The 23,679-nt window shown below is 42.9% G+C and overlaps 1 protein-coding gene across 1 annotated transcript in view; it reads right to left on the reverse strand.

The window, feature by feature from the left end:
• Positions 1–1,342: 1,342 nt before the first annotated feature.
• The window catches only part of LOC121876874 (cytochrome P450 2L1-like), a 36,335-nt gene continuing 13,998 nt past the window's right edge, over positions 1,343–23,679 (reverse strand). The window contains exons 2-4 of the mRNA XM_042382397.1: positions 21,561–21,669; positions 4,099–4,198; positions 1,343–1,532 (exon numbers count right to left, since the gene is read on the reverse strand). Of these exons, the coding sequence (XP_042238331.1) occupies positions 1,358–1,532; positions 4,099–4,198; positions 21,561–21,642 (357 nt within the window). The 5' untranslated portion in view covers positions 21,643–21,669 and the 3' untranslated portion in view covers positions 1,343–1,357. The remainder of the gene's footprint in view (positions 1,533–4,098; positions 4,199–21,560; positions 21,670–23,679) is intronic.

Genomic DNA, 23,679 nt, shown 5'->3' on the forward strand with positions numbered 1-23,679 from the left:
TCCTGGAGGATAGCGAATGTAATACCAATTTTCAAGAAGGGGGATAGATCACTATCCTATCATATCCTATATATAACTTTCGAGTGGAAATTATTGGGAATAACATGTCGGGTAATTGGGTTATTGCCAACATTTATCAATACCTGTCTCTAAATGTCTACATGTGTAAGTCTTTCTGTGATGCAACATTATGCATCATCCTGTGTTCCATGTAATCCAAATAAATGGAAATATAAATTTATATAGGTTGTCATGTCGTATTCATCTTTGATAATGGAATACTTTGGGGGAAGGAATAACGATGAAACACGTTTCATAACGTGTGTGTGTGTGTGTGTGGAATCTTATGAAACGTCATGGTTATGATAATATAAAGCGGCGTTTGTCAGTAGTGATAACATGTAATATCTCATCTCAGTTTCCTGTCGCCCAATACAGAGAACCGAATGATTATGATGATATGACTATTTGCTAGTGGGTGTATAGCTTTGGTTCATCACCTTGCGTAACACCTGCGGCTGTTTCCCTCACCCCTTTACCAAAGCTCCACCACTTATGGGAACAAATGAACTTCCCGATATTTCAGCGACGTCACCTCATGCCTCCATGTAATACCAGACATGGTCTGTATATCCTGAATTGTTTGGAGAGTAAACATACAGTAAAAACACAGAGCTCTGCCTTTCATTCCGATGTTAATTTCGTGATAAGTTCTCCACTTCCTGCTACCCGGGGAGGGAGTGTGGTACTGTGGTAGGACGGTGGGCAGGGGCGGGGTAGCACGTTGTCACTGCTGCTAAACACTTCTTACATATTATAGGCTTGTTTTATGTTGACGATACATTTCAATATATATTACAGATGTTACATCATGTGTAATATCACAATTGGCACCTTTACGTATGGTCCTCGTCAACCCATACCCCAAATCACAGTTACCAACCTTCCCAAACTATCCCTGCTGCTTCGCAGACACGACTTTTTTGGCTGACTGTACGTATTCACTAGGTACTACTTTGCTACCCTGTGTATAAATGCTTAGACGTTTGACTGACGTCACCTAGGGGAACGGACCCTGGTCACAGGATCAGTGCCCGACTGTCTTTGGTTCAGTACACATCGGAAATTCTGTACGACTACCTGCATAAGTAAATCCAAGAAATCGTCTCTGCCTTCTCTTTGACACCTGAGCAGCAGCAACACAGTATTCTTCTCCACTTAAAGGCAGCAGCGCAGTTTCCTTTTCTACTTAAAGTTAGCAGCACAGTTTCCCTCTTCACTTAAAGGCAGCACAGAGTTTCCCTCTCCAGTTAAATTTCATTTTCCAACTGGGTCTAGAACAACCATAGCTTCTCCGTCAACCCAAAAGACTCGGAGATCGAATGAAACCAATAGACTTACCATTGGCAGTTTCTTCCCCATACTGAAAAAATTTCCAGGGAGGTCTGTCGACGAAGTCCTGATTGGTAAAAGCGTCTTTGTTCAGCTGGTAGTCGTGGAGAATCACAATTACCTGCGTCCCGAATCTCCATCTGCCAATAAAGGGGTGTTTTGTAAAGTATTCGTGAGGCACGAAACAAAAACGATGATTTTTTCTACTTCGTCGTACTAATCAAATACTAAACATATTTTACTCTCCTATCTTGACTTCTCATTTGAGTAAATGCCACCTAGTGGACTCAAAAGACACTGTGCGCCTTGTGTGACTAAAAAAGTTTGACTTAATATTAATTCAATCCAATTCTCTTTGTGATATTACCACCACATAATGGGTGTTACTACATGAAATGCCTTTGTATGCATAATATATTTACCCAAATGAAAACGAGATACTGTATTTGGTTTAACATTTCGCTCCTCACAGTAAAACTGGTAAATATATTATCAGTGTCACTATTGTCTCTGCTCAAGTCGCAAAGATGATCCATTATTTTGCATTTCAAATTATTTAGAGATTCACCGGTAACCTAAAAAAATAAGCACAAAATCGAACATTTCATATGGACATTTCTCCACATCATATTGTTATGCCAAGACATAATTTTCTATCCCAAACAGCAGTTATTTTGGCAAGTTTAGGGAGATTTTCTAGAATGTATTGCATCATTTTTGTTATGATTTGCTTACGTACTATAAGCCTAGATCATTCTAGAACTCTCCAGGCATATCTATCTCCTTCCGACTAGCAACAAAAAAAATGTCACTAGAATGCCCTAGGCATCTCACGAGACATATATATAAACACCCACGAACTGCCTAGAAGAACAAGACCCACTTTACACATATATGAGAACAAATAACATCACCATTTAACAAACATAAATTAACACACATTACACTGATGAATACCTAGCTAGCATAGCATCCCCCCCCCTCCCCCAGCCTCCCTTGAGCGGGAGGGCGTCTGCTGTGTGTGGCCATCACCCCAACCAATCAACTCGTCTCAGCTATCACCCCCTACTACTTTACTTACCGTTTCTATGCTCTCCTTCTCTCTCTCCTCTCCTCTCCCAGGGCAATGTCATTTGCCACTTTACTTCATTATTATCATCATCAGAAAGTCAGTCGCCTGTTTCTGTTCAGAGTGTAAAGTACACTCGGAAACCATAATCTCTAGCCCACCTGGGTAGGTACTGGAGGTTAGAACAGTGTCCTTTCTGGACGGGGGCCCCACTCTAACTATCACAAGGCAACACACACACGAACACACACAGTCATAGTACGGCTGTATAGATGACATTATGTATAAATATTGTATATGGCATTTTATACTCTGCATTATCTTTATTATAAATGAACATGAAGAAAAAATACCATAGGTTGTAGTTACGAAAGTATGAATGGAAATAAACACTTTCAAACCACCCAGTGACTCCACACAACGTGTGTGTGTGTGTGTGTGTGTGTGTGTGCCAGACCACGATGCTTCCCATCATTCGCATAACTATATGAAAAATCGTGTTTAATTTAACTACATATTTCAAAAACCTTAAATTACATGTGGATCAGTCACTCCTCATTTGACACACATACTTTGACCATCCCACCTGGGCACATGGAGGCCCATATATATATATATATATATATATATATATATATATATATATATATATATATATATATATATATATATATATATACAATCATGATTTTGGGGGCACTGGTGGTAGACAGTACCAATCTTGCCTCACAAGCAAGATGTCACTCTTTCTAGTCCCCTTGGTCCCTGTTCACCTAGTAGCAAAGTCGGTACCTGCTGTAAATCGAAAGTTGCGAATTCGTATTCAGGGACAAGTTCTTCGAGCTTCCAATAACTTGCTTAGACATAAACCATTGACTCTTCAGGCTTCTACGCCCTCAACTCTTCAGACTTTTACGCCCTCGACTCTTCAGGCTTCTACGCCCTTAACTCATGAGACATAAGGCAAGCATGAACTTAGCATGCTTCCCTGTTGGGCGCTGTAAACGCTTCTGTGCTTCACCTTACACAAGGATGTAGGGGGGTGCCCAATAAATGTAAAAAAAAAAAAATCAAGACTTCACCAGCCAGGATTCGAACCCTCGCCCTCTGCCTGTGACCAGGGATTGCTGGATTCGGTAAAATGCTTACTCTCCGACCACATAGTTGGCAGGGGCAATCCCCAGTGAAGGTTCACGGCACTGATGGTAGCACGATAGAACAGGCTTTGTGTCAAGTGTGTATATATATATATATATATATATATATGTATATATATATATATATATATATATATATATATATATATATATATATATATATATATATATATATATATATATATATATATATATATATATATTTGGAATCAGCAGAAATCTACATTCAAAATAATCAATGTGTTGCTTTGAGAAAATATCCCTAGATATCTAAAGTTGCACATCAAAAACCTACTTACTATATATAATTGTTTTTATGGAATTATCTGGTGGTATCCCACAGTGTTATGTAAGGCGCAAAAGGCTTAAAGCGTTTTTACTCCCCAGCCGCTTTTGACTTTGCCACCGTTTCGGAGGTTAAAAAATATAACACTGAGTGGGCTATATTTATATTGTGTCAAAATACTTGACTATACTCACACATAGATGTCGCCGTACTTCTTGTGTAAGTCAAACAGCTGATCGTGTATGCTTTTCCTTGTCAGCGGGATGTAACCAATCAGAGGAAGTCCCCAGAGTCCTGATAAAGAATTCACTTATAGAACTTTACAAAGAATACACCTGCATATTGCTGGAAAATAAAGTTGAAAAGATAAATTATGCAGAATCTTGAAACTTTCGAGAAATTGTAGAATGAAGATAAATTATTATTACTAAATATTACAGCAAACGTTACGAAAAGTTAGTTATAATTTATGATTTGACACATGCATGACGATATAATAATGTATGTTTAGTTATATAAAATATTTTGAGCCCAAATTTAAGACACTCATTTCTACCGTCATTTGTTTTTATGACGCGTCCCTTCGAATGAAGGGCCAATTGCAAGAACTTCCGTGGTGTACACCATGCTATGGTAGCCTCATGGCCGGTTTGCAAGAAGCACTTTGGGCTAAAAAAACAAAACAAAATATGTACGATTCGTTACTGGAACGTGGGTTATTTCCGTGCTACTTTTTCTTTTTTTTTTTTTTTTAGGTTGGTGGGGAAAGGATGGAAGGCATGTTGGAGCTCAAGGCACAGCCAGACATGAGGGATGGAGAAGTCACAACATATAGTCGTGGGGGTAAAGGTTGGAAAAGAAGTTTAATGAGTTTGTTGGCTAACTAAGCTAACCTACGATTTAGAATGAGGTTGCACAATGGTTATTTTAGTAGGCAATGACTAGATTGATTTTACAATTACAAGTTTATTAACATCTTATACTGTATTACGTTATGGACTCACCTGATTGTGACTTGTTAAATGTGAATTTATATCATCTAAGTTTTAATCTAAGGTGGATCACTGTGGCTGACATAGATGGGTCGCGGGTTGGGTTGCTGGAGTGCGGGCAGACTCCGGGGCCACCAGGCGTGGGGTCTCCCTCCGTTGATGTCTTCCCCGCGTAGGTGGTCTGGGCTGTGAGGGTCGTCCAGGAGCTTGTCCCAAACCTTCTTCCCTAGGCGATGGAACCTGAAGATGAGGGCCTCTGTTTTATTTCTTAGGTGGATGGTTTCCACTGTCACCTGGTAGGGTGGCGCTTGGCCACTGGCTGACCTCAAACACTTGTTTTGGAAGCTCTGTAGTTGTTGTAGTCTAGTCTTCCCGAGTGTGACAAGTGGCATAGATGGGTACTCCAACACAGGCTTCACCAGCGCCTTGTACCGGTGAACTTGTATCTTCTCAGGCATCAATTTAAAACGTTTTAATCTGGCTGCGGCGACTTTGGCTTTATTTAGTTTGTCCTTCACGTGGGGAATGATGCCCTTCCGAGAAATGATGAGGCCGAGCAACCTGCCTTGTTTAGAGTACTCAATCTCTTCTTCGTCGATCATCAATGGGGCCGGCTTGAATTTGGCTATAAGTATGACCTCAAATTTCGTTTTGTTTGTTTTTATTTTCCATTTATGTTCATAGTCCGAGATCTCCTCTATTGCCCTAGCAGTGAGTCGCACCATCCTTGCAGCGGACCTTCCTGGGCAGGTGACGATCTGTGTTACATCGTCGGCATACATGACGTACTCGCTGCCGACGATTGGGGGTGGCAGGTCAGCCGTGTAGAGTGTGTAAAGGGTTGGTGAGAGACAAGAGCCCTGAGGCACGCCGCTCGATAGTGAGAATTCTTCTCCAAAATGTTCTTGCATCTTGATTTTGGCTCTGCGGTCCATAATGAAGTTGCACAGCAGGCGCGTCAGATTTTCGGGTAGCCCCAGTTGTATGATCTTATACTGCAGCCCTGCGTGCAAAACTTTGTCAAACGCCTTGCTGACGTCCCTCAGTATTATATTGCACTGCAGGCGGCCAGTCATGGCATTGGCGATCTGCTCGTAGGCCTGAGCTATGGCGGTGGATGTGCCTCGGTACTGGCGGAAGCCGTACTGGCGGGGATTATGCACGTCTTCGTCCTCCAGATACATCCGCAATCGCTTGATGACTATTTTTTCGAAGATTTTGGCAGGTACCTCTAGCAGCGATATTGGTCGAAAGTTTTCGACTTTGTTTGGAGGTTTCCCTACTTTTGGTATGAGGCGAATAACGGCGATTTTGAACATCTTAGGGAAGTATCCAGAGGCGAGGCAGGCGTTGCATATATGAGCATGCCTCTCTATCATGTTGTCGGGGAGTTGAGCCAGGATCTTCTTGTTAATGTGACTTTGACCAGGGGATTTGTTTTTAAACCCTTTTATGACGGCTGACACATCTGCAGGAACTGTGCGCTCCGTCAGGTAGCTTCCGTCCACCAGTCTAGTGAAGTCAGTCCGTGGTAGTGGCTGGAGCAGGTGCTGATGGTCCTGCAACTGACCTAAAATGTCCTCCTCAAACTCCCTGTCGAAGCCCTCGTTCTCCTGTTCACTAATGGTAAAGATCTTTTGTAAATATCGCCGATGTAGTTGTTCTTGGTTTTCTTCCTCGAATATTTTTACGTTGTTTTGGTCGAGCAGGTAAGGGACCGTGCTAGAGGTGGAACCCATAAGTCGCTTGATCCCTTTCCAGAATGCAGCAGAATCGCGGTAACTGTTGGCTGCCTCCCACACCAAGGCGGCCCACTTTTGTTCATGTGGACATTTGCTCTCGTGCTGGATGTCTGTCTGTAGCTCTCGGTACCGGTCTCTCAGCTCTTGCGTCCACCCGCGGATACTGGCTAGCTGTCTCACGTGAGCGTACTGGACACTGAGCTGCCTCAGCTGGTGACTAGTGTGAGGATGGAGAATGGTCCTGTAACTGGTGGTCGGGATGTTGTTGTCCATCTCCGTCTTCACATCCGTATACCATTGTTCGACCGCGTCGTCGATGTCATTGGGGCTGGCTTCTTCCAGGTTCCTCCCCTGCTTGAGACTGAGAGACTCCTTGAAGGAGTCCCAGTCTGCCCGTTTGAGGTTTGACCTGATGTTGGCGGGGATCATAAAGGGATTGAATGAGAGCGTCACGACGACTGGCAGGTGAACACTGGTAATGATGGGTACTGCGGTAACGTGCCTGTTCAGGGCGGCCTCGTTGTTAGAGAGGATTATGTCGGGTGTTGTGGCACTGGCACGTCTGATCAATGTCGGGAAATCTAGCCCGAGGTGTTGCAGTTTTCCCCTTCTCATGTTGTCATACAGCGCCGTACCGACGTTGTTCTCATTACCGTGTCCTAGTATGGCGTGGCGCGCATTTAAGTCCCCTATGATGTATGTTGGTTTCCTGTGGCGTAGCAACTGGTTTAGGTCTTGTTCGGGTAAGTAAGGACGTCTGGGAGGTAGGTACATTGTGCATATGATAACAGGTCCCATAGTTGTCTCCACCTGCACTCCCAGAACTGAATCCTCGAAGTCTGGCAACACTCTGTGACTCAGCCGTGACCTGATGGCCACAGCGACACCATCGTTCAGCTCACCCGTCATGTTCCTCTGGTATACAGTGTAGCCAAAAATTTTCAGCTTACTTTCGTCCTTTATGCCAGTACTGTTTAACAGAATGATGTCTGGGTCTAATTGATAGTATAAGTTAGACAGCTCGTTACGTCTATTAAGGGACCAGTGTAGGACATTATGTTGGACAATTTTCATCCTGCTAACGACTGCCATTTCGGAGACTGTAGCTTGGGGCGTCGCTTGGAGTGTTTGCTCGGCTTCTGCCATTTCTAGGGGGACGGAACTTCTTAGCACAACCTTCGGACATCTGCTTGTCAGTCAATGGCGGGCCCTCGAACTTCTCGTCACCCGTGTACAGGAAGGTGTTCAGGTCCTGAACCTGCGTGTCGTAGTAATCAACTGACGCTGCAGCTCGAGGGTCTTGTTCCTCTGTGGAGTGAGTCGTTATCATCTGGTCGCAACCATTGACTATGGTTGCAGTCCGATGGTCACTGTCGTCGCTGGGAGTGCATGTAATGGGATCGCTGGCATTTTCGGTGTCGTTGGAGCTGTGATCCCAGGGGGACTGACTGGCCACGTCGGGATTGCGGTTATACTGACTTTTGCCAAAGTCAAGGAGGTCATGGTCTATTTCTGGCGTGGGTTGAGGTCGTCGATAAGTCGTTGAGTGGGTTACTGCCTTAAGGATTTCTTTTGAAGGCACTTTGTCGCTTATTTCAACAGGTGCAATGTTGTTCCTGGTTAGTGTCTCGTTGAGGTGTTTCGAGAATGAACCTGGATGAACCATGTTCATGTGATGGGCATGCAGGTAAGACAAGTATATAGTGGTGGCTTTGGACTCGTCCAGCTGTGGAGAGGAGACGCTCCTGATGCTCTCGGCCACTGCGTCCCTCATGGCGCCCAGTGACTCAGTAACTGCCTGTTTTATTGAGTCCTTGATGGTTCTTATCTCTGATTGCAGGACTTCCATGGTCTCGCTGACATTGTTGAGCTTTTGGGAGTCTGCTTGAGTTTCTTTTAGAGCTTCTTTCAGGGTTTGGCTGTAAGCCATGGTCGTCGACTGAGTGGTCCTTTCTATGGTGTTAGAAATTTCCCTGGTTTCTTTTTGTTTGGTTATTTCGGTCAGTTTCTTCTCTGTTTCTTGAAGTACCTGTTTCCTGACCAGGCAGGTAGCAGAGAAGGTCCTGTGGTCACCCTCGCAGACGACACACTTTTTTATGGTGCTACGGCAGTCTTTGTAGAAGTGCTGATCAGATGAACACTCAGAGCATATGACCCCTTGCATGGGGCAGTTCTTGGTCATGTGGTCATTGTATTTATAGCACTTCATACATTGTTGGATGGGCGTATACTTTTCATATTCTATTTGGTGTGATGAGATGGAAGCGCCCCTTCTCCTTCATTCTTTTTGCATCCGTTGTGTCTGCAAAGCGAACCTTGATTATATTATGGGCATACATAGGATACACCTCCACAACCTTGACATTGTTTTGCTTTTGTATTTCATCTCTTATTTCTTCTGCGTTATTTTCCACTACATCTTTGTCTAACTTCTTACATACAAGGGTGAACTTGGCACCGTATTCCCGTGGGACAATGACCTCGTAACCGTTGGTTTTCATTTTGTCCATGGCACTAGAATTAAGTAGTTTATCAGCATCTTCATCTGTTTCTGTGATGATGATGTACCCATCTCTCAGATCCACAAGTCTATTTATTCTCACCCTTAGGTCGCTCAATAGCCTATTTAGCCCTATCCGAGACCCCTGGGTCGGGGTTCCGGAGATCTTCACTCTCACTTTGGCCATGGTCAGTAACATACATGAATGAATGAATAAAAATTCTACCTAATCTGTCCACCTCAGATAAACCCCATGGATGCCGCACCTTCTGTCCGCTTGTTGGGCGAGTAAAGACGGGTCTAGGGGTAGGGTGAAGAGACAATCCCCTGACGGGGGCCTAGCCAAGCCCTAACACCTAGTAGTGACAGGTTATGAAGCACTGTCGAATCCCTAACAGAAAATGTTGCCACCCTTACTGTCTCGACTCAGCACCCTCTGAGGGCCCCCCTTGAGACTCTGCCCGCAGGGTTCGCGTCGTTACCAAACAGCAGGGACTCGAGGCGAAAGGATAGGACAGGGAAGAAGCGCAGTGTACAAGAATAATAATATCCATGTACAACTACATGATAAAGCAGTCAGAACGGACCCAACGTGAAAAACAAGGCAGACAGTCGTAACGGTCAGCGATTTGAACTGAGCAGGGAACGATGCGTAGCACGTCCGCTCGCTATTAAGGTTGGGTGCGCTCTGTCCTTGCAGCTACTCTCACCCCCGCCCGATGACCACTACGATGGAACTATATTTTGAAACCCAAAGAAAAAAACTAGAATTGGATGCACGTAATTGTAGAAATCTGCAAAGGAATAATATATTTTATAAGATATCCTCGATATAGAAGAGCACATGAAGAATTTTATTGTTCTTTTTAAAAGAAATCCATGTTTGTGTGGGAACATCCGCCAGCCTCTACTAGCCTCATCGCCGCTTATATCCTCCGAATTCTCTTAAACCTCATTAAATGTAAGCCTTTAAGATAACTAATCCAAATAATTTGTGTGTACGAATGCATGGAAATCAAATTATCCTAAAAAAAAAGTCGTAAGTGGTAATGAGCGCAATTAATAACCGTCCAACACACCCAAAATAAATATTGCATTACACCTGTTCACATATACGTTGAGACATTGTTTTATACCTATTTGACATATTTCATAACCGAATGAAAGAACACATATCGAATGACATTCTAAAAGAACTGTTCGTTCATGATAACGGAAATGATTTACATAAGTTATGAAATTGACAGACGTGAACAAGAAACCGACAGCCTACATATAGTTTGAGAATGTTGCACTTGGAGAAAGACATACCACCATAAGATTTTGACAAACAGATAATAAATTGACAAACAACATAACAACTACCATACCCCTTGGTGCATTTTACACAGGGACCGGTCATTTTACACAGAGGGGTTGACCACCTGAAACCATGAAACATCAATCGAAACAGTGGTATACGAGGTGACTTGGTGTGCTATCTGTAGATCGGCATCATTCCCGAGGCACCCACTCGAGGAGTACTGTTCATAGTAGGTCTGGCATACTTCGGAAGCATCCTCCTATGCCTCGCAGACGATATCGCCGGGTGTCAGACGAAGATCGTGATGGATTAATTACTCGATATGAAGCTGGGGAGGATTTTCTGGATACTGCTGCCGAGCTACGAATTCCAAGAACCACAGCATATGAAATAATTCGCAAGTTTGTGGAGACAGGAGAAAGACGGGAACTACATGGAGGAGGAGGACGACGACCACCTGTGCTGGATGACGAGGCGAAGGACTTTTTGGTGATGCTTGTTGAGGCTACACCAACGATCACCATTAGAGAACTTAACCATACACTTCGGAAAACATTTCCAGGCAAGCCACATGTATGCAACATGACTGTTTCTAGGGCTTTGGATGGCGAACTTATTACCCTGAAACAGGTACACAATGTACCGGCTAACCACAATTCAGAGGGCGTGAAAGCCGCTCGTGTAGCGCTAGCTCAGTACATGTATGAGAATGGCATTCATCAACATCGTGTGTATGTAGATAAAACCGGCTACAACCTGTATACGTGTAGGACCTACTGCCGGGCTCCACGGGGACAACGCGTCAACAGGATCGTTGCACGACAGCGTGGCAGTAACGTGACAGTGATAGCAGCTATCTACAATTTGGCAAGCCTATTCTATTATGAAATTCATGTAACATCTGTGACCAAGGAAGTATTAAAAAATTTCATGACCTCGCTGGAGTATGTGCTAGGTCCTGAGGCTACTGTGATTTTAATGGATAATGCACCTTGTCATAGAGGAATTGAACAGGAATTTGAGGATCTTGTCATCAAGAAACTTCCTCCACAATCACCTTACCTAAATCCTATTGAGAATTGCTTCTCATTACTGAAAGCCACTGTGAAACGACAACTGAACATCATAGCTGATCGTTGCGATGCACGTGCTGCACCTCGACATGGGGTCACCTTAAGGATGTATCGAGAAAGACTTCTCCAACAGGTACTGAGGAGAGCAATCCCCAGTATTGATGCTACCCTTTGTTCAGCAAACTACCAGCACTCCCAGACATACTTATGGAGGTGTATTGCACGAGAGGACATCTGTGATTGAAATCATCATTGCTAATTACCCGTCAGCAACTTTGTAATATAAAGGGACCTGGGTTTTGCTGAATTAATTAATTGTTGAGTATATATCGTTTATATACATACACTACTGTATATGCCATTCAAAGCTTATGCTAATTGTCAAATATATGTGTAAAACTATCCAATCTTTTATTTTCATTGTCAATATCCATAGTGCTTCGTCAATAATTTTGTGAGTATCTCCTCTGTCAAACTATTTTGTTACAGCGTCAATTCATTACAAGGGAATGTCAAACGGTGAGATATAACATCAAAGCCGAAGATGAACTGTCCTTTATGTCGTTGAAATGTTCGAACTGTTATGTGACAAGGTGTATTATAAATACTTAGTAGCCTAAATTTCATATTTCAATAAGTCCAAATATGCCAGGTAACCAGTGCCAGGTACTTTCCAAGCAAGTTTCATTTATGTATCAGTTTAACCACAATTTGTTACTAATAAGATAAATTCAGTGACATAAATTCATGTATTTTTTTAATTCCCTAAGTAACTCAATGTATTGCAAGAAAGAACTACCTTGCCACCTTTTGTGCAACATTGACAGTGGTAGAATTGAAGGTAGATATATTGGGTTTCTAGGTCCATGATTTCAACAAAAATGAATAATGCCTTCCAAAATAAATGAAATTGTTGGCATTATTATCTTTTCGGGCATCCAGGGAATTTTAGGATTGTAAGTTGACCAATGCTTTCCAGTTAGGTTAAGTTAGGTAGGTTAGGTTAACATTTTGATGTAGAACATTAAAATTTATAGGGCTTATATTTTTTTCTATAAATTTCTCAAAAATAAAAGGATCAAAGTTTTGGAATCACCATAAAACAATAGAAAAATGAAATAATTTTTTGAGTGTGTTGCATATTAAACCAAAAAAAGTCTGAGTTTCCATTCGAAATTGATATTTTTTTATTATTTTAACAGACAAAATTACCCACAATATCTAGGTGTTGGAAACTCATAAATATTAACCCTCATAAATAGAGATATTTCAGAATTCGCAAATTTAACTAACACAATATTAATGGGTTTATTTTAACTTACAAGTGGAGATACAGCTGACTATTTACCTTTCACCAATACTGAAGAACTAGATCTTGGTATCATAAATGACAGGGAATTTTTCCGGTTACTGGGAAGATCTGGAATCAGAATTGGTTCCCAGACTCGGAACAGAAAAATTTGGAGACTTTCCGTAAAATTCCCAAATTATTCATCGACCAGAAAAAATGCAGTTTCTGGAATTTTCAGAAAATATGCCATGGAGAAATCATAACCTATGCTTTAATTATTTTTTTTTTAAATTTTACACTGTACATATATACATGGATATTACCTATTAATACATTTGTGAAATTTGTGGATGATTTTCGCTTTAAAATACTGTACTTTTGATAGTCCATATATTATAACGTATCCTGCTTTTAATAAAGACTATAATCTGACATTAGCATTATCATTGTATTCTTATCCTTATTATTAGTACAGTTTATATTAAAAAATGCAGAAATAATTTGTGATTAACATTGCAGACTGAATTAATGATATTTTAATATCATTTAATTATCATCTTGTTTTATGTTTAACATTTTTAATCTGATTAGTTGGTAGAATTTTATGAATATACCTACTGTATATGGGTTCCATGACATTTGCTCACAAGATGAACCTAATATAGCCTCTCCTAACTTAATCTAACATGTCTTCTTTTCCATTATAGTTGTGAGTATATGCCCTGTAAATAATAGTCTGCACACTAACTATATGAAGACTCTCTGGTGAGGATCCATATACTGTACAGTAGTATTTACATGGAATATTTTTCCAAATAAAAGACCATTTAATCAGCGGATACTTTTCTCCAACTGCTGGTTTAGTCCATGTCATTAGCATGTTGTATACATTTTTACTCTTGACATTGGGAAAGAGTTCATGTCTTGCTATCTTCCTTAGGGTATTTATTGCATTACTATAATCAGGTGGAGACGAGTAGGAAACATTATATCAAGGTTTCATATCTTGTAGATTACTATCTTTATATTTGTATATGAATGTAAAGATTTTTGGTCCAAATATAATTTCCTATTTGATTGAAAACTAACAGTTATGATGATATTTTTTCAAGATTTTATCCAAATTCATCTGTACAGTGAGTTCATCACTGTCATAGCAAAATTATAATACTTAATACTGTACTTTGTTATATTCTTCTGACTTCATCCACAGAACAGGCCATAATTCTCTTTATTTACGCTCACCCAACCCTAAGTTAGTGACAAACTTATTACTTTATTGTTAGATTTAATAAGGGTAAAGAAGAAAGGAACAGATACTACACTCTATTCCTACGTTTTTATGGTTGTCACAGGCTTTATTTACCTATATTCACCGTAAGTGATCGTATTTCATTCCCAGAATTGGCTTATAATTCAAGAAAATAGGAAAATGAGGTACACCTTACATTACAGAGGGGAGCAAACACTCAAGCCACTAGACCTCATCATAACAAACGAGAAGGGTATGGTGGCCAAACTGGAACACCTTGCCTAAGTTGGCACCAGTCACCATATAGTGTTTTTGTTTTATAGTTTAATGGGCACCCCCCTACATCCTGTGCAAGGTGAAGCGCAGAAGCGCTTACAGCGCGCCATCTGGGAAGCATGCTATGTTTATGCTTGCCTTTATGTCTCATGAGTTAAGGGCGTAGAAGCCTGAGGGGTCATAGGATTTTTTGTCAAGGGTGTAGAAGCCTGAAGAGTCATAGGTTTTTTTTGTCAGTAAGTTATTGGAAGCTCCAACAACTTTCCCTGAATACGAATTCGCAACTTCTCGATTTACAACAGGCACCTACTTTATTTACTGCTAGGTGAACAGGGACCACGGGGGCTGGGATGTGTGTCCAAACAACTTTCCACCAGCCCGGAAATTGAACCCGAGACATCTCTCTTGCGAGGCAAGAGCGGTACTGCTCTACTACCGGCGCCCCCCGCCAAATAGTGTTGTCATTCAAATTAAACTATTACCTCGTTCAAGATAAGGTCAGGCCAAGGTGCAAATATTACAAGGGAAATTACAATAGGATGAGGGAAGAGATGAGAGGTGTCCACTGGCCTGACTCATTATGGCACAAGAACGCAGACAATACGCTAATTATCATAACTAATAAAGTGACCCATTTGATCGATAAATATATACCCAAGACCAAACCCAGTGCCTCTAAGAATGGGAGGGGATCCCGACACATGAACCATGCGGCGGTCGACAAAGTCAAGAAGAAAACCCAGAAATTCAAGACCTGAGTTGGGTCAAACAATGAGCAAGACAGGGGGATGTACAGTATAGTCTGGGTTTACGTGGATATTTTATACGCCTTTGGCCATTTACGCGGCACCTGTCCAGATGCGCCAATTATTAGTTACGCGGTACGTTCCTTAATTTATGCGGCTGGTCGCTGACGTCACCGCTGACGTCAGACTCGTGCCGATGACGTTTCGGACTGTGATTGGGCCACGTATCCTTACCACCCACGCATCCCCTCTGCCGCGAGCTGTTGTCATGGTCACTTTGACTGCTGATCTATTTAACTAATGATTCTTATTAAACTCTACGCCCGCAAAACATGAGTGAGTTAGCTACCCCTGAGAAGACGTGTTTTTCCCCATAGACGCTACAATTGTGTTCCCTCCCAGAGTCCCGCCTTTGTGAAGACAGTTATCAATGCGTTTATTCCACTTTCTCCTGGGAAGCTCAATCTTGAATTAGTCTGGGTAAATCAACTCAAGTAATTCGCCAGACCTTTGTCAACTGAGGGTCATCTTTGAATGAGTAACAGTTAGTTTGTTTGTAATTATTGTCATTGCGTGAGTAGCGATCACTGGCAATTCAGGGGTATATATACCCCAAGATGAGCCAGGGAGAGTGCTCCTTGACGCTGCTCCAATGTTTCTCCAGGTATGTTTTTGTGTACCCATTCAGTTAATTCAGTCAATTGTAGTGAATATCAGTGTTCACCAGTGTTCATGATTTAACAGTTGAATTGTCATTCACCCAGTGTAGAAGTAATATAACGTAAATACGTCTGTCGTCTAGACAAGAGAGTTGTTTGTGTTGTCATGCTCCTTGACGCTGCTCCAATGTTTCTCCAGATCCCATTGTGGTTCTTGCAACCATTCAACAGCGGCCCGGGATGTAGTAAATAACCAGCAGGGATCATATATGAAATGATGTCACCGATGTGGCCTGATTAATGTGCCCCACTGCTTCGTTGGGCCAGACCCCAGACTCGCCATGTGTCTGGCTACCCCCACAATAACAACAGTCGTGAGCCCTAGTGTTCTACCCTGGGTTACTCCTTGGAAGTGTATGTCCACAGAGAGGGTTGTAACATGTATGTTAGGGATAATTAGATGGAAATAATTCTCACATGTTGGGTAGTGGACCCCTGTATATGCTAGTGTCAGTATTAACGTATATGTTGAGTAAAATATCCTACAATGAGTGCCATGTAATGTAACACCAGTAATGTTGTGAGTAAGAGTAAAGAAGAAGGAACTGAATCTGCAATAAGCCCAGGAGTTGAGCCTGGTAGTTATATGATTAATACAATATCTTTCCCCATTGATTTCATATTAATAAATTTGTCCTTAGAGTACTTTAGGTGTATTCATTTCTCCCACAGTATTTTACCTTTATTTCCATGCAAGTGACTTGATAGCAGAATTACCATACCCATGTGCCTAGACCCTCGACCATGCTACCAAAAGAATGTGCATGCTACCAAAAGAATAGGTGACGGAACTGAGTAAGGGTAAGACTAAGAGAAGTAAGTAAGATGAGGGTGGTGTAGATACAGAGAGGGAACCCGTGCCCTCACACTGTGATTGGTCTACTTAAGTTTGTGTGCACTGCCACCAGAGGGGATGAGTCGATGACGACCTTGACTGCGTAAATCCCATTGTTTCCTGTCTCTGCTTATACAGTGCTCCCTCGTACCCAATAACCTGTTTTGTTCTATACACAATGGCTTCCGCTGGACCCTCACCACCCCCGCCCCAAGCCCAAGAAGGTGCGACGTGCCTTAAGCTATGAAGTTAAGTACAAGATCGTTCAGGAGTTAGAAAAAGGCACGAGGCAGGTGGATCTGGCCAGACACTATGGAGTGAATGAATCGACGATCCGCACGATCAAGAAGGATGCCGGCAAGATCAAAGAACACATGAGCATTACAAAGTCTGTAGGTGCCTCGATGAAGAAATATTGCCACAATAAGGTGCTGCTGAAGACTGAGGGTTTATTAGTCAGCTACTTGATTCGTCAGTCAAGCAGGAACACGGCGGTCAACACTCGGGCAGTGCAGGACTACGCGAGAGAACTCTACCAATCCGTGGCAAGAAAAATGGGAGTTGCAGAGCCCTACACTGCTTCCGCTGGGTGGCTGCAAAGTTTCAAACGACGTAATATGATCATGAATATTGAGATAGTCGGTGAAGTAGCAACTGCCGACCGGGCTGCCGCCATGAATTTTCCCTCATTTTTACGGAAAATTATGTAGGAAGGACGGTACACCAACGACCAAGTGTTCAATATGGATGAATCAGGGTTGTTCTGGAAAAAATTGCCTTCCAAGACCTTCGTAGTCAAGCCTGCGAGCAAGTGTCAGGGCCGAAAAATGCAGAAGGAGCGCATCACCACCAATGCCTCCGGCACGTGTAAGCTGAAGTTGTCAGTGATCCATAAAGCCCGCAAGCCGCATGCATAGAAGAATATGGACATGAGCAAGGTAAATGTCCACTGGCTAACCTCAGGGAAGGCATGGATGTTCACTGATCTATCCCTCCCCTGGTTTGACAACTGTTTCGTTCCTGATGTCAAGAAATTCTGCTAGCAAAATAATGTTCCATTCTACATTTTGTTGCTCCTTGACAACGCACCACGACACTCGCCCCTATTGTTGGATCGTCACCCCAACGTAAAAGTGGTCTTCCTTCCCCCCTAACACTACGTCGTTAATCCAGCCCATGAATCAGGAGTTGATTTACAACGTGAAGGCTGCTTTCTCCGCAAAGAAGTTTCGGCTCCTGAACGACTTCACCAACACCAAGGATAAATTGCAGAACCTAGAGAGTGGCACCGATAGTGAGGACGAGGATCACGAACAAGATTTGGCTGACCATGAAGTGCGAGTCAAGCAGTTCTGGAAACTGTTCAACGTGAAGAAAGCTGTTGATTTGTTGGTGGAGGCATGGGGCAGCTATCTGTGGCAACGATTCGTCGCGCGTGGCGGAATGTGTTGGAGGGTATCGCAGGTGGGAGGCAGAGGCAAGCGGTGGCTGGTGAGGCTCAGTCTGTTGCTGTGGCATTGGAGAGTGCAAGAGAGGCTGCACAAAATGTTAGAACTGCAGGCTTCTCCGGGACCACCAACGAGGACATCCTGGAGGTAATCAGGCAACCTGAGGTGACTGCGGACGAGATGTTGGAAGATGATGACGTCAGTGAGCAGCCAGGTGTTACGGCGGAAGAACAAGAGAAGAAACAAACACATGCTGATGTGAAGGAAATCATCGAAGCAATAGAGAGATTGAAACCTCCTTCTTGCCAAAGACCCAGTCAAGCATCGCTACAAAGTGTGTAATAACCTTCAGTTGCAATCCATGGAGCCATATGTTCAGCTGTATCACGACCACATCAATGCTAGCCGCCAACAAAATATTATCGAGTTCTTCACCTGCAACCCACCACAGCCAGCCCAAGTCAGTGATAGTGATAGTGATAGTGAGGATATGGACTTTGAGGGGTTTGACAAGGAGGCCCTGCTAGCCTCTGTGGTGGATAGTGATACAGGTGATACAAGTGATACAGGTGAGGGCCAATAATCTGCCCTCTGCCTCGGAACCAACCCCCCAATCCCCGTGTGCCCAGCCATCTTTTCTACGAACGTAAGTGTTATAAAACCTAATATTATATATATTTCTCTTAAATATTAATTGTGTGTGTATACCATCATAAAATGAAGATGTTAATTTTACTACAAAGTACGTATTGTGTCGGAAAAAAGGTAGTCTGGCGGTCGGCCCAGTCTCTATTTCAATTAATCCCATATGTTCTGTTATTTTGTTTCCACGTTTCGCGTTATACGCGGACCTCCACGGGTTAAATTAGCCGCGTAAACCCAGACTATACTGTATGCAAAAGCCAGAAACCAAGCAAAGGCAGAGTGTAGAACGGCTGAAAAGGGGCTCCAGATGCTGGTTGCAAGCGAGGTCAAGTCAAACCCAAAGGCGTTTTACCGCTATGCAAAGTCGAAATTAAAAACGCGAGTAGGAGTATCAGACCTGAGGCTTGAAGATGGTAGTATTGCAGATTCTGATCAGGATAAAGCTGAGGCATTGAACAGCTTCTTTTCCTCGGTGTTCACAAGACAGGATGCGATTAACCTTCCTGCGTTTGAGGACAGACGGTTCGACACAACACTAAAAGCTAAAAGTCCATAAGAATCCCGGCCCTGACATGGTACATTCCAGGGTGCAAAGACAGTTGTGCAACGAGTTTGCCGAGTCACTGAAGATCCTGTTTTGTAAATGCCTGGATGGACAAAAGGTCCCCAGTGATTGTAAAGTCGCTTATGTGTGTCCTATCTTCAAGAAGGGTTATCATCACTCTACGGACAACTATAGACCGGTGAGCCTGACCAGCATAATATGTAAAGTAATTGAGAGTATTATCAGAGATGCCGCGATGGAACATCTACTACGAAGCAACCTTGTAAAGGATTGCCAACACGGTTTTATGCCAGGGCGCTCCTACTTAACACAATTGCTCAAAGTATTGGATATTTGGACCCATATTCTGGAATGGGGTGGTACTATCGACAATATATACCTGTATTTTGCCAGCGCTTTCTACAGTGTGCCCCACGAAAGGCTGAAAATCAAACTGGAAGGGTATGGAATTCGGGGAAATGTCCTAGCGTGGATAGAAGACTTTCTACATGACCGCAAGCAGTGTGTGGTGATTAATGGCAAGAAATCGTCATCCGTACCTGTCACAAGTGGGATTCCACAGGGCAGTGTTTCATAAATGACATGCCTGACGTTGTACACTCCTCCATACAAATGTTTGCCGATGAAGCCAAGTTATTTCGGGAAATCAAGAACCATGCAGGCTGTAAAGAGCTGCAGAAGGATTTTTTGAGCTCCAAGAATAGTCGAAGAAATGGCTGCTGAGATTTAATGTCACGAAGTGTAAGAGGATGCACCTAGGGCGTACCAACGGTAAGGAGGTGTATCATGTGTCCCAACGGGATGAAGAAACTGCAGTATTTGAGACTGAATCTGAGAAGGACCTAGGTGTGTATGTTGACAGTGAGATGAAGTTCTCAGGCCATTGCGAGAAGAAGGTAAATCAGGCAAATAAATTGTTGGGTCTTATAAGAAGGTCGTTCAGATATCTAGACGGTCCGTTCCTCGTAACGATCTTCAAGAGTGAAGTGATCCCCATCTGTAGTACTGTCACCCCGTCTGGTCCCCGAGATATGCTAGGAAAATGGTGGAAAATGTTCAAAGGAGGGCCACCAGACTGGTGCCTGCACTTCCACCTCAACTTCCCTGAGAGATTGGAGCGCCTGAACTTGCCTAGCTAATACTACAGATGGGCAAGGGGCGACCTAATTGAGGTATATAAGCATCTTAAGGGGCACTACTCAGTCGAGTGTCCTTACTTGGAGCTGACGGACGCTCGCCCCACAAGGGGTCACAGCTCAAGATTGAAGTATCAGGTCCAGAAAACTGTGAGAGCAAACGTTTTCGAAGTGAGAGTTGTGAAATTTGGAACACTCTACCAGAAAGTGTTGTGACGACACCGAGTGTGAGCTCTTTCAATACCAGACTTGACCAACACTGGAGCAGGTTCAGGTACATTCAGGATCCGGTGCAGGCCCAGTACTTGCCAACAGTGCGTAACAGAGAAGTGACCGATCGTCCAAGCGGCTAACAAGCCGATCAGTGGTGAAAAGGATAAAAGTAAAAGTAAAAGTGTAACAAGAGTAAACGTTTCGTGCCACTGACAACGTTTGGAGGGCTCAAGCATGCCAACTTCCCAGTCTTCTGCCAGTTGGTACACCTGACTACACTACAATGATGTAGTAACAATAAACGACGGTCGGGAACCACCATGGTCATTCTTGAAAAATCACATAATTTTTCTTCCATTGTATTACGACCGCCGGGATACCACAGCGTGGTGTACACCACGGCAGTTCTTGCATTTGGCCCTACAGACAAGAAAGAGACATGACGTGCCACACTCGCTACCAATACGGCCACATGACAGGCCACACCAGACAAAGCTGTAACCTTTCTCCATCCATCAAACCCTATAATCACATTTGCCACCACACTTCAGTTAAGTAAAATCAGTATTATAAGCGCACAGTTAACAATTGGTTTTCCAATTGTATGACGCCAGGTCAATACACACATAAGCCAAGGTATATATAATTCAAGACCCAACGCAATGATTACGCTATATTAAAACTATCACAAACCAGCCGGCTTTGTCCTGACTTGCCTTGGGTCAGGATAGGACATATTCTTCCAGCATAAAACACCACCAGGACTCCTTGGTAAAAACAGTGCAAGTGAAAGTAACCTCACAAAAATAAAAATTGGAATTCAATTGTAGAGGTTTTGGAAGAGGGGTCGTTAATGGACCCTATAGCAGTATCAAGGTGTTGCAGAAACTATTGAGTGAACGGTGTGGGTAGCCACTCACCTGGCGGCATTCCGTCAGGCTTCTTGAAGACCCTCCACAGCAGAAAGAGCAGCCCTACCAACAACAGCAGTTCTGCCAACATCCTGCTGTCTCTGTTGTCTTACTGTTTCTGTCGGAGAAGGACAAAGTCATTAAAGCATACTTGATCAAATGAAACATGTGATATACGGAATAATAACAACCATATACGCAGAGCAACTGGATCTTGCCTCATGTCTTTTCGGGTTTTTCTTTATTTTGCTGAAGTATTAGTTTGTGTAATTAAATAAATGGGTAAAAACTCCAATGAAGCAATCAGGTTCCTGTCCTATGAAATACATTGCTTCCTTTTCTTCTTGTAAGCAAATTGTTACAGGTTTTATTCCCATACATGAGTACACTATCAGATGTACTAGTCAATGGTGAAAAAGAATCCCGCAGTGAACGAGTATCCTGCCAGGTATAGTTTGCTCCACTCCCGCGTTTACCACTTAGCGTTGCGAATCATCTCTTTCCCCGAGTTGTGAATCCCGAACTCTGAAGTGTGAACTCGAAGCATTCGCTAGCGAGCGGGAGGGAGAGTGTAAGGGTGTGTATGCGATCGTTGGTGTCTTTCTGTGGGGGCGTGGCAGGGGGAGTGTACAGTATATCAGAGAGAATACAATGCAGAATAATGCTTTCACAATACCGACGAGGTTTCTACAGCTGAGCACAGTCGTCTAGAGCTAGCCAGATGAAAATACTAAAGTTACAATAGGATCAGAGGGGTATGAATTCATGATCTGAGTAAGGTGTTCCTTTGCAAAAGGGGGCATTTATGAGCAAATGGATTATGGACAAGTTAGCATCTATAGCTTGGCTACGAAATGGAAGTACCCAAGATGAATTCAATCGTCTGGCGATAGCCAGAATAAAGTAGATAAGAAGACATCGACATCGTACTAAAGGAATTCATTAGCAATCAAAACAATATTTATTGTAATACAAACCTGATGTGAACAAAAGGAGTTGAGTTGGAAGCTGCCCGGTATAGAATAAACCAGCCACATAGTTCAGTTGTGTAAAACAGTGAGGTTAAAGGGTTAAAAAATTATTATAATTACATCTGCAGTGAGTAGCAAAGGTCCCACAATATTCATTGCTACTGTCCATTCGTGTGCCTGTATGGTATAACTGCAGTGGGGAACGCGTGTGTAGCTTTAGTCCCTTCTTGACACAGCAAACATCGCATGAACGGCACCATTCCCCCGCATCCATACACATGTCAACCCAGTAAAACCTGTCTGCCACTACCTGTTGAGGCCATCTGTAGTTACCCACTGACGCTGCAGCACACCATCCTTCAGCCGACGAGCATCCCACTGAGCTCAGTAGTTTTTAGCCGTAGGACTTGATCCAGAGATCGTCTCCATGCTGGCCGCACTGAGGTCTGGCTCATCCAGTCGACCACTGGTCTTCCAGTTGTAACTTCTCAAGGCCTTCCCAGCAACGGCAGGATCCTCCTCCACTGTAGTGCGACTACAGTTCTTGGGAAGTGCCTCTCTACAGCAACACGGCTGATTCACCAGTCTGCATTAATTTTGATGTTTTCAAACTAATATGCGTTCCCTAACCTGTTTTTAATGTTGATTTCAGATATGACTTCAGTTTCCGTCTATCACGCAAGGCTGTAGTGTTAAATCTCTTTGTTTTGCTCTACTAAGATACTACTGTATTTCTGTCTTAAATATGTCTTCTCGTGGATGTTTGAACAATCCAAACGTATTCTGCTACATATGTGGGTGCTTTGTTCTGCAAAAGCAACGACAAGAAATAACCGCCTTCGTGAAAAATGCATATTTTGCCTACTTTGGAGTGAAATTAGGTGATTAATATAAACCATGGGCGCCACATAAAGTATGTCGCACTTGTGTTGAAGGTTTAAGACTGTGGAAATATGATAAGAAAAATGTCTATGCCATTTGGAGTCCCTATGGTATGGTGGGAGCCTAAAAATCATGGCGATGACTGTTATTTTTTCTGTTTGAAGATAGAGGGATATAATGCAAAAAATAAACAAGGAATCGTTTATCCCAACATTCCATCTGCCATGAGACCAGTGCCACATGGTCCTGAGGTTGCAGTCCCTATTCCGACAGAT

The sequence above is a fragment of the Homarus americanus genome, unplaced genomic scaffold (assembly GCF_018991925.1).
Source record: "Homarus americanus isolate GMGI-L3 unplaced genomic scaffold, GMGI_Hamer_2.0 scaffold50281, whole genome shotgun sequence".
NCBI lineage: Eukaryota > Metazoa > Arthropoda > Malacostraca > Decapoda > Nephropidae > Homarus > Homarus americanus.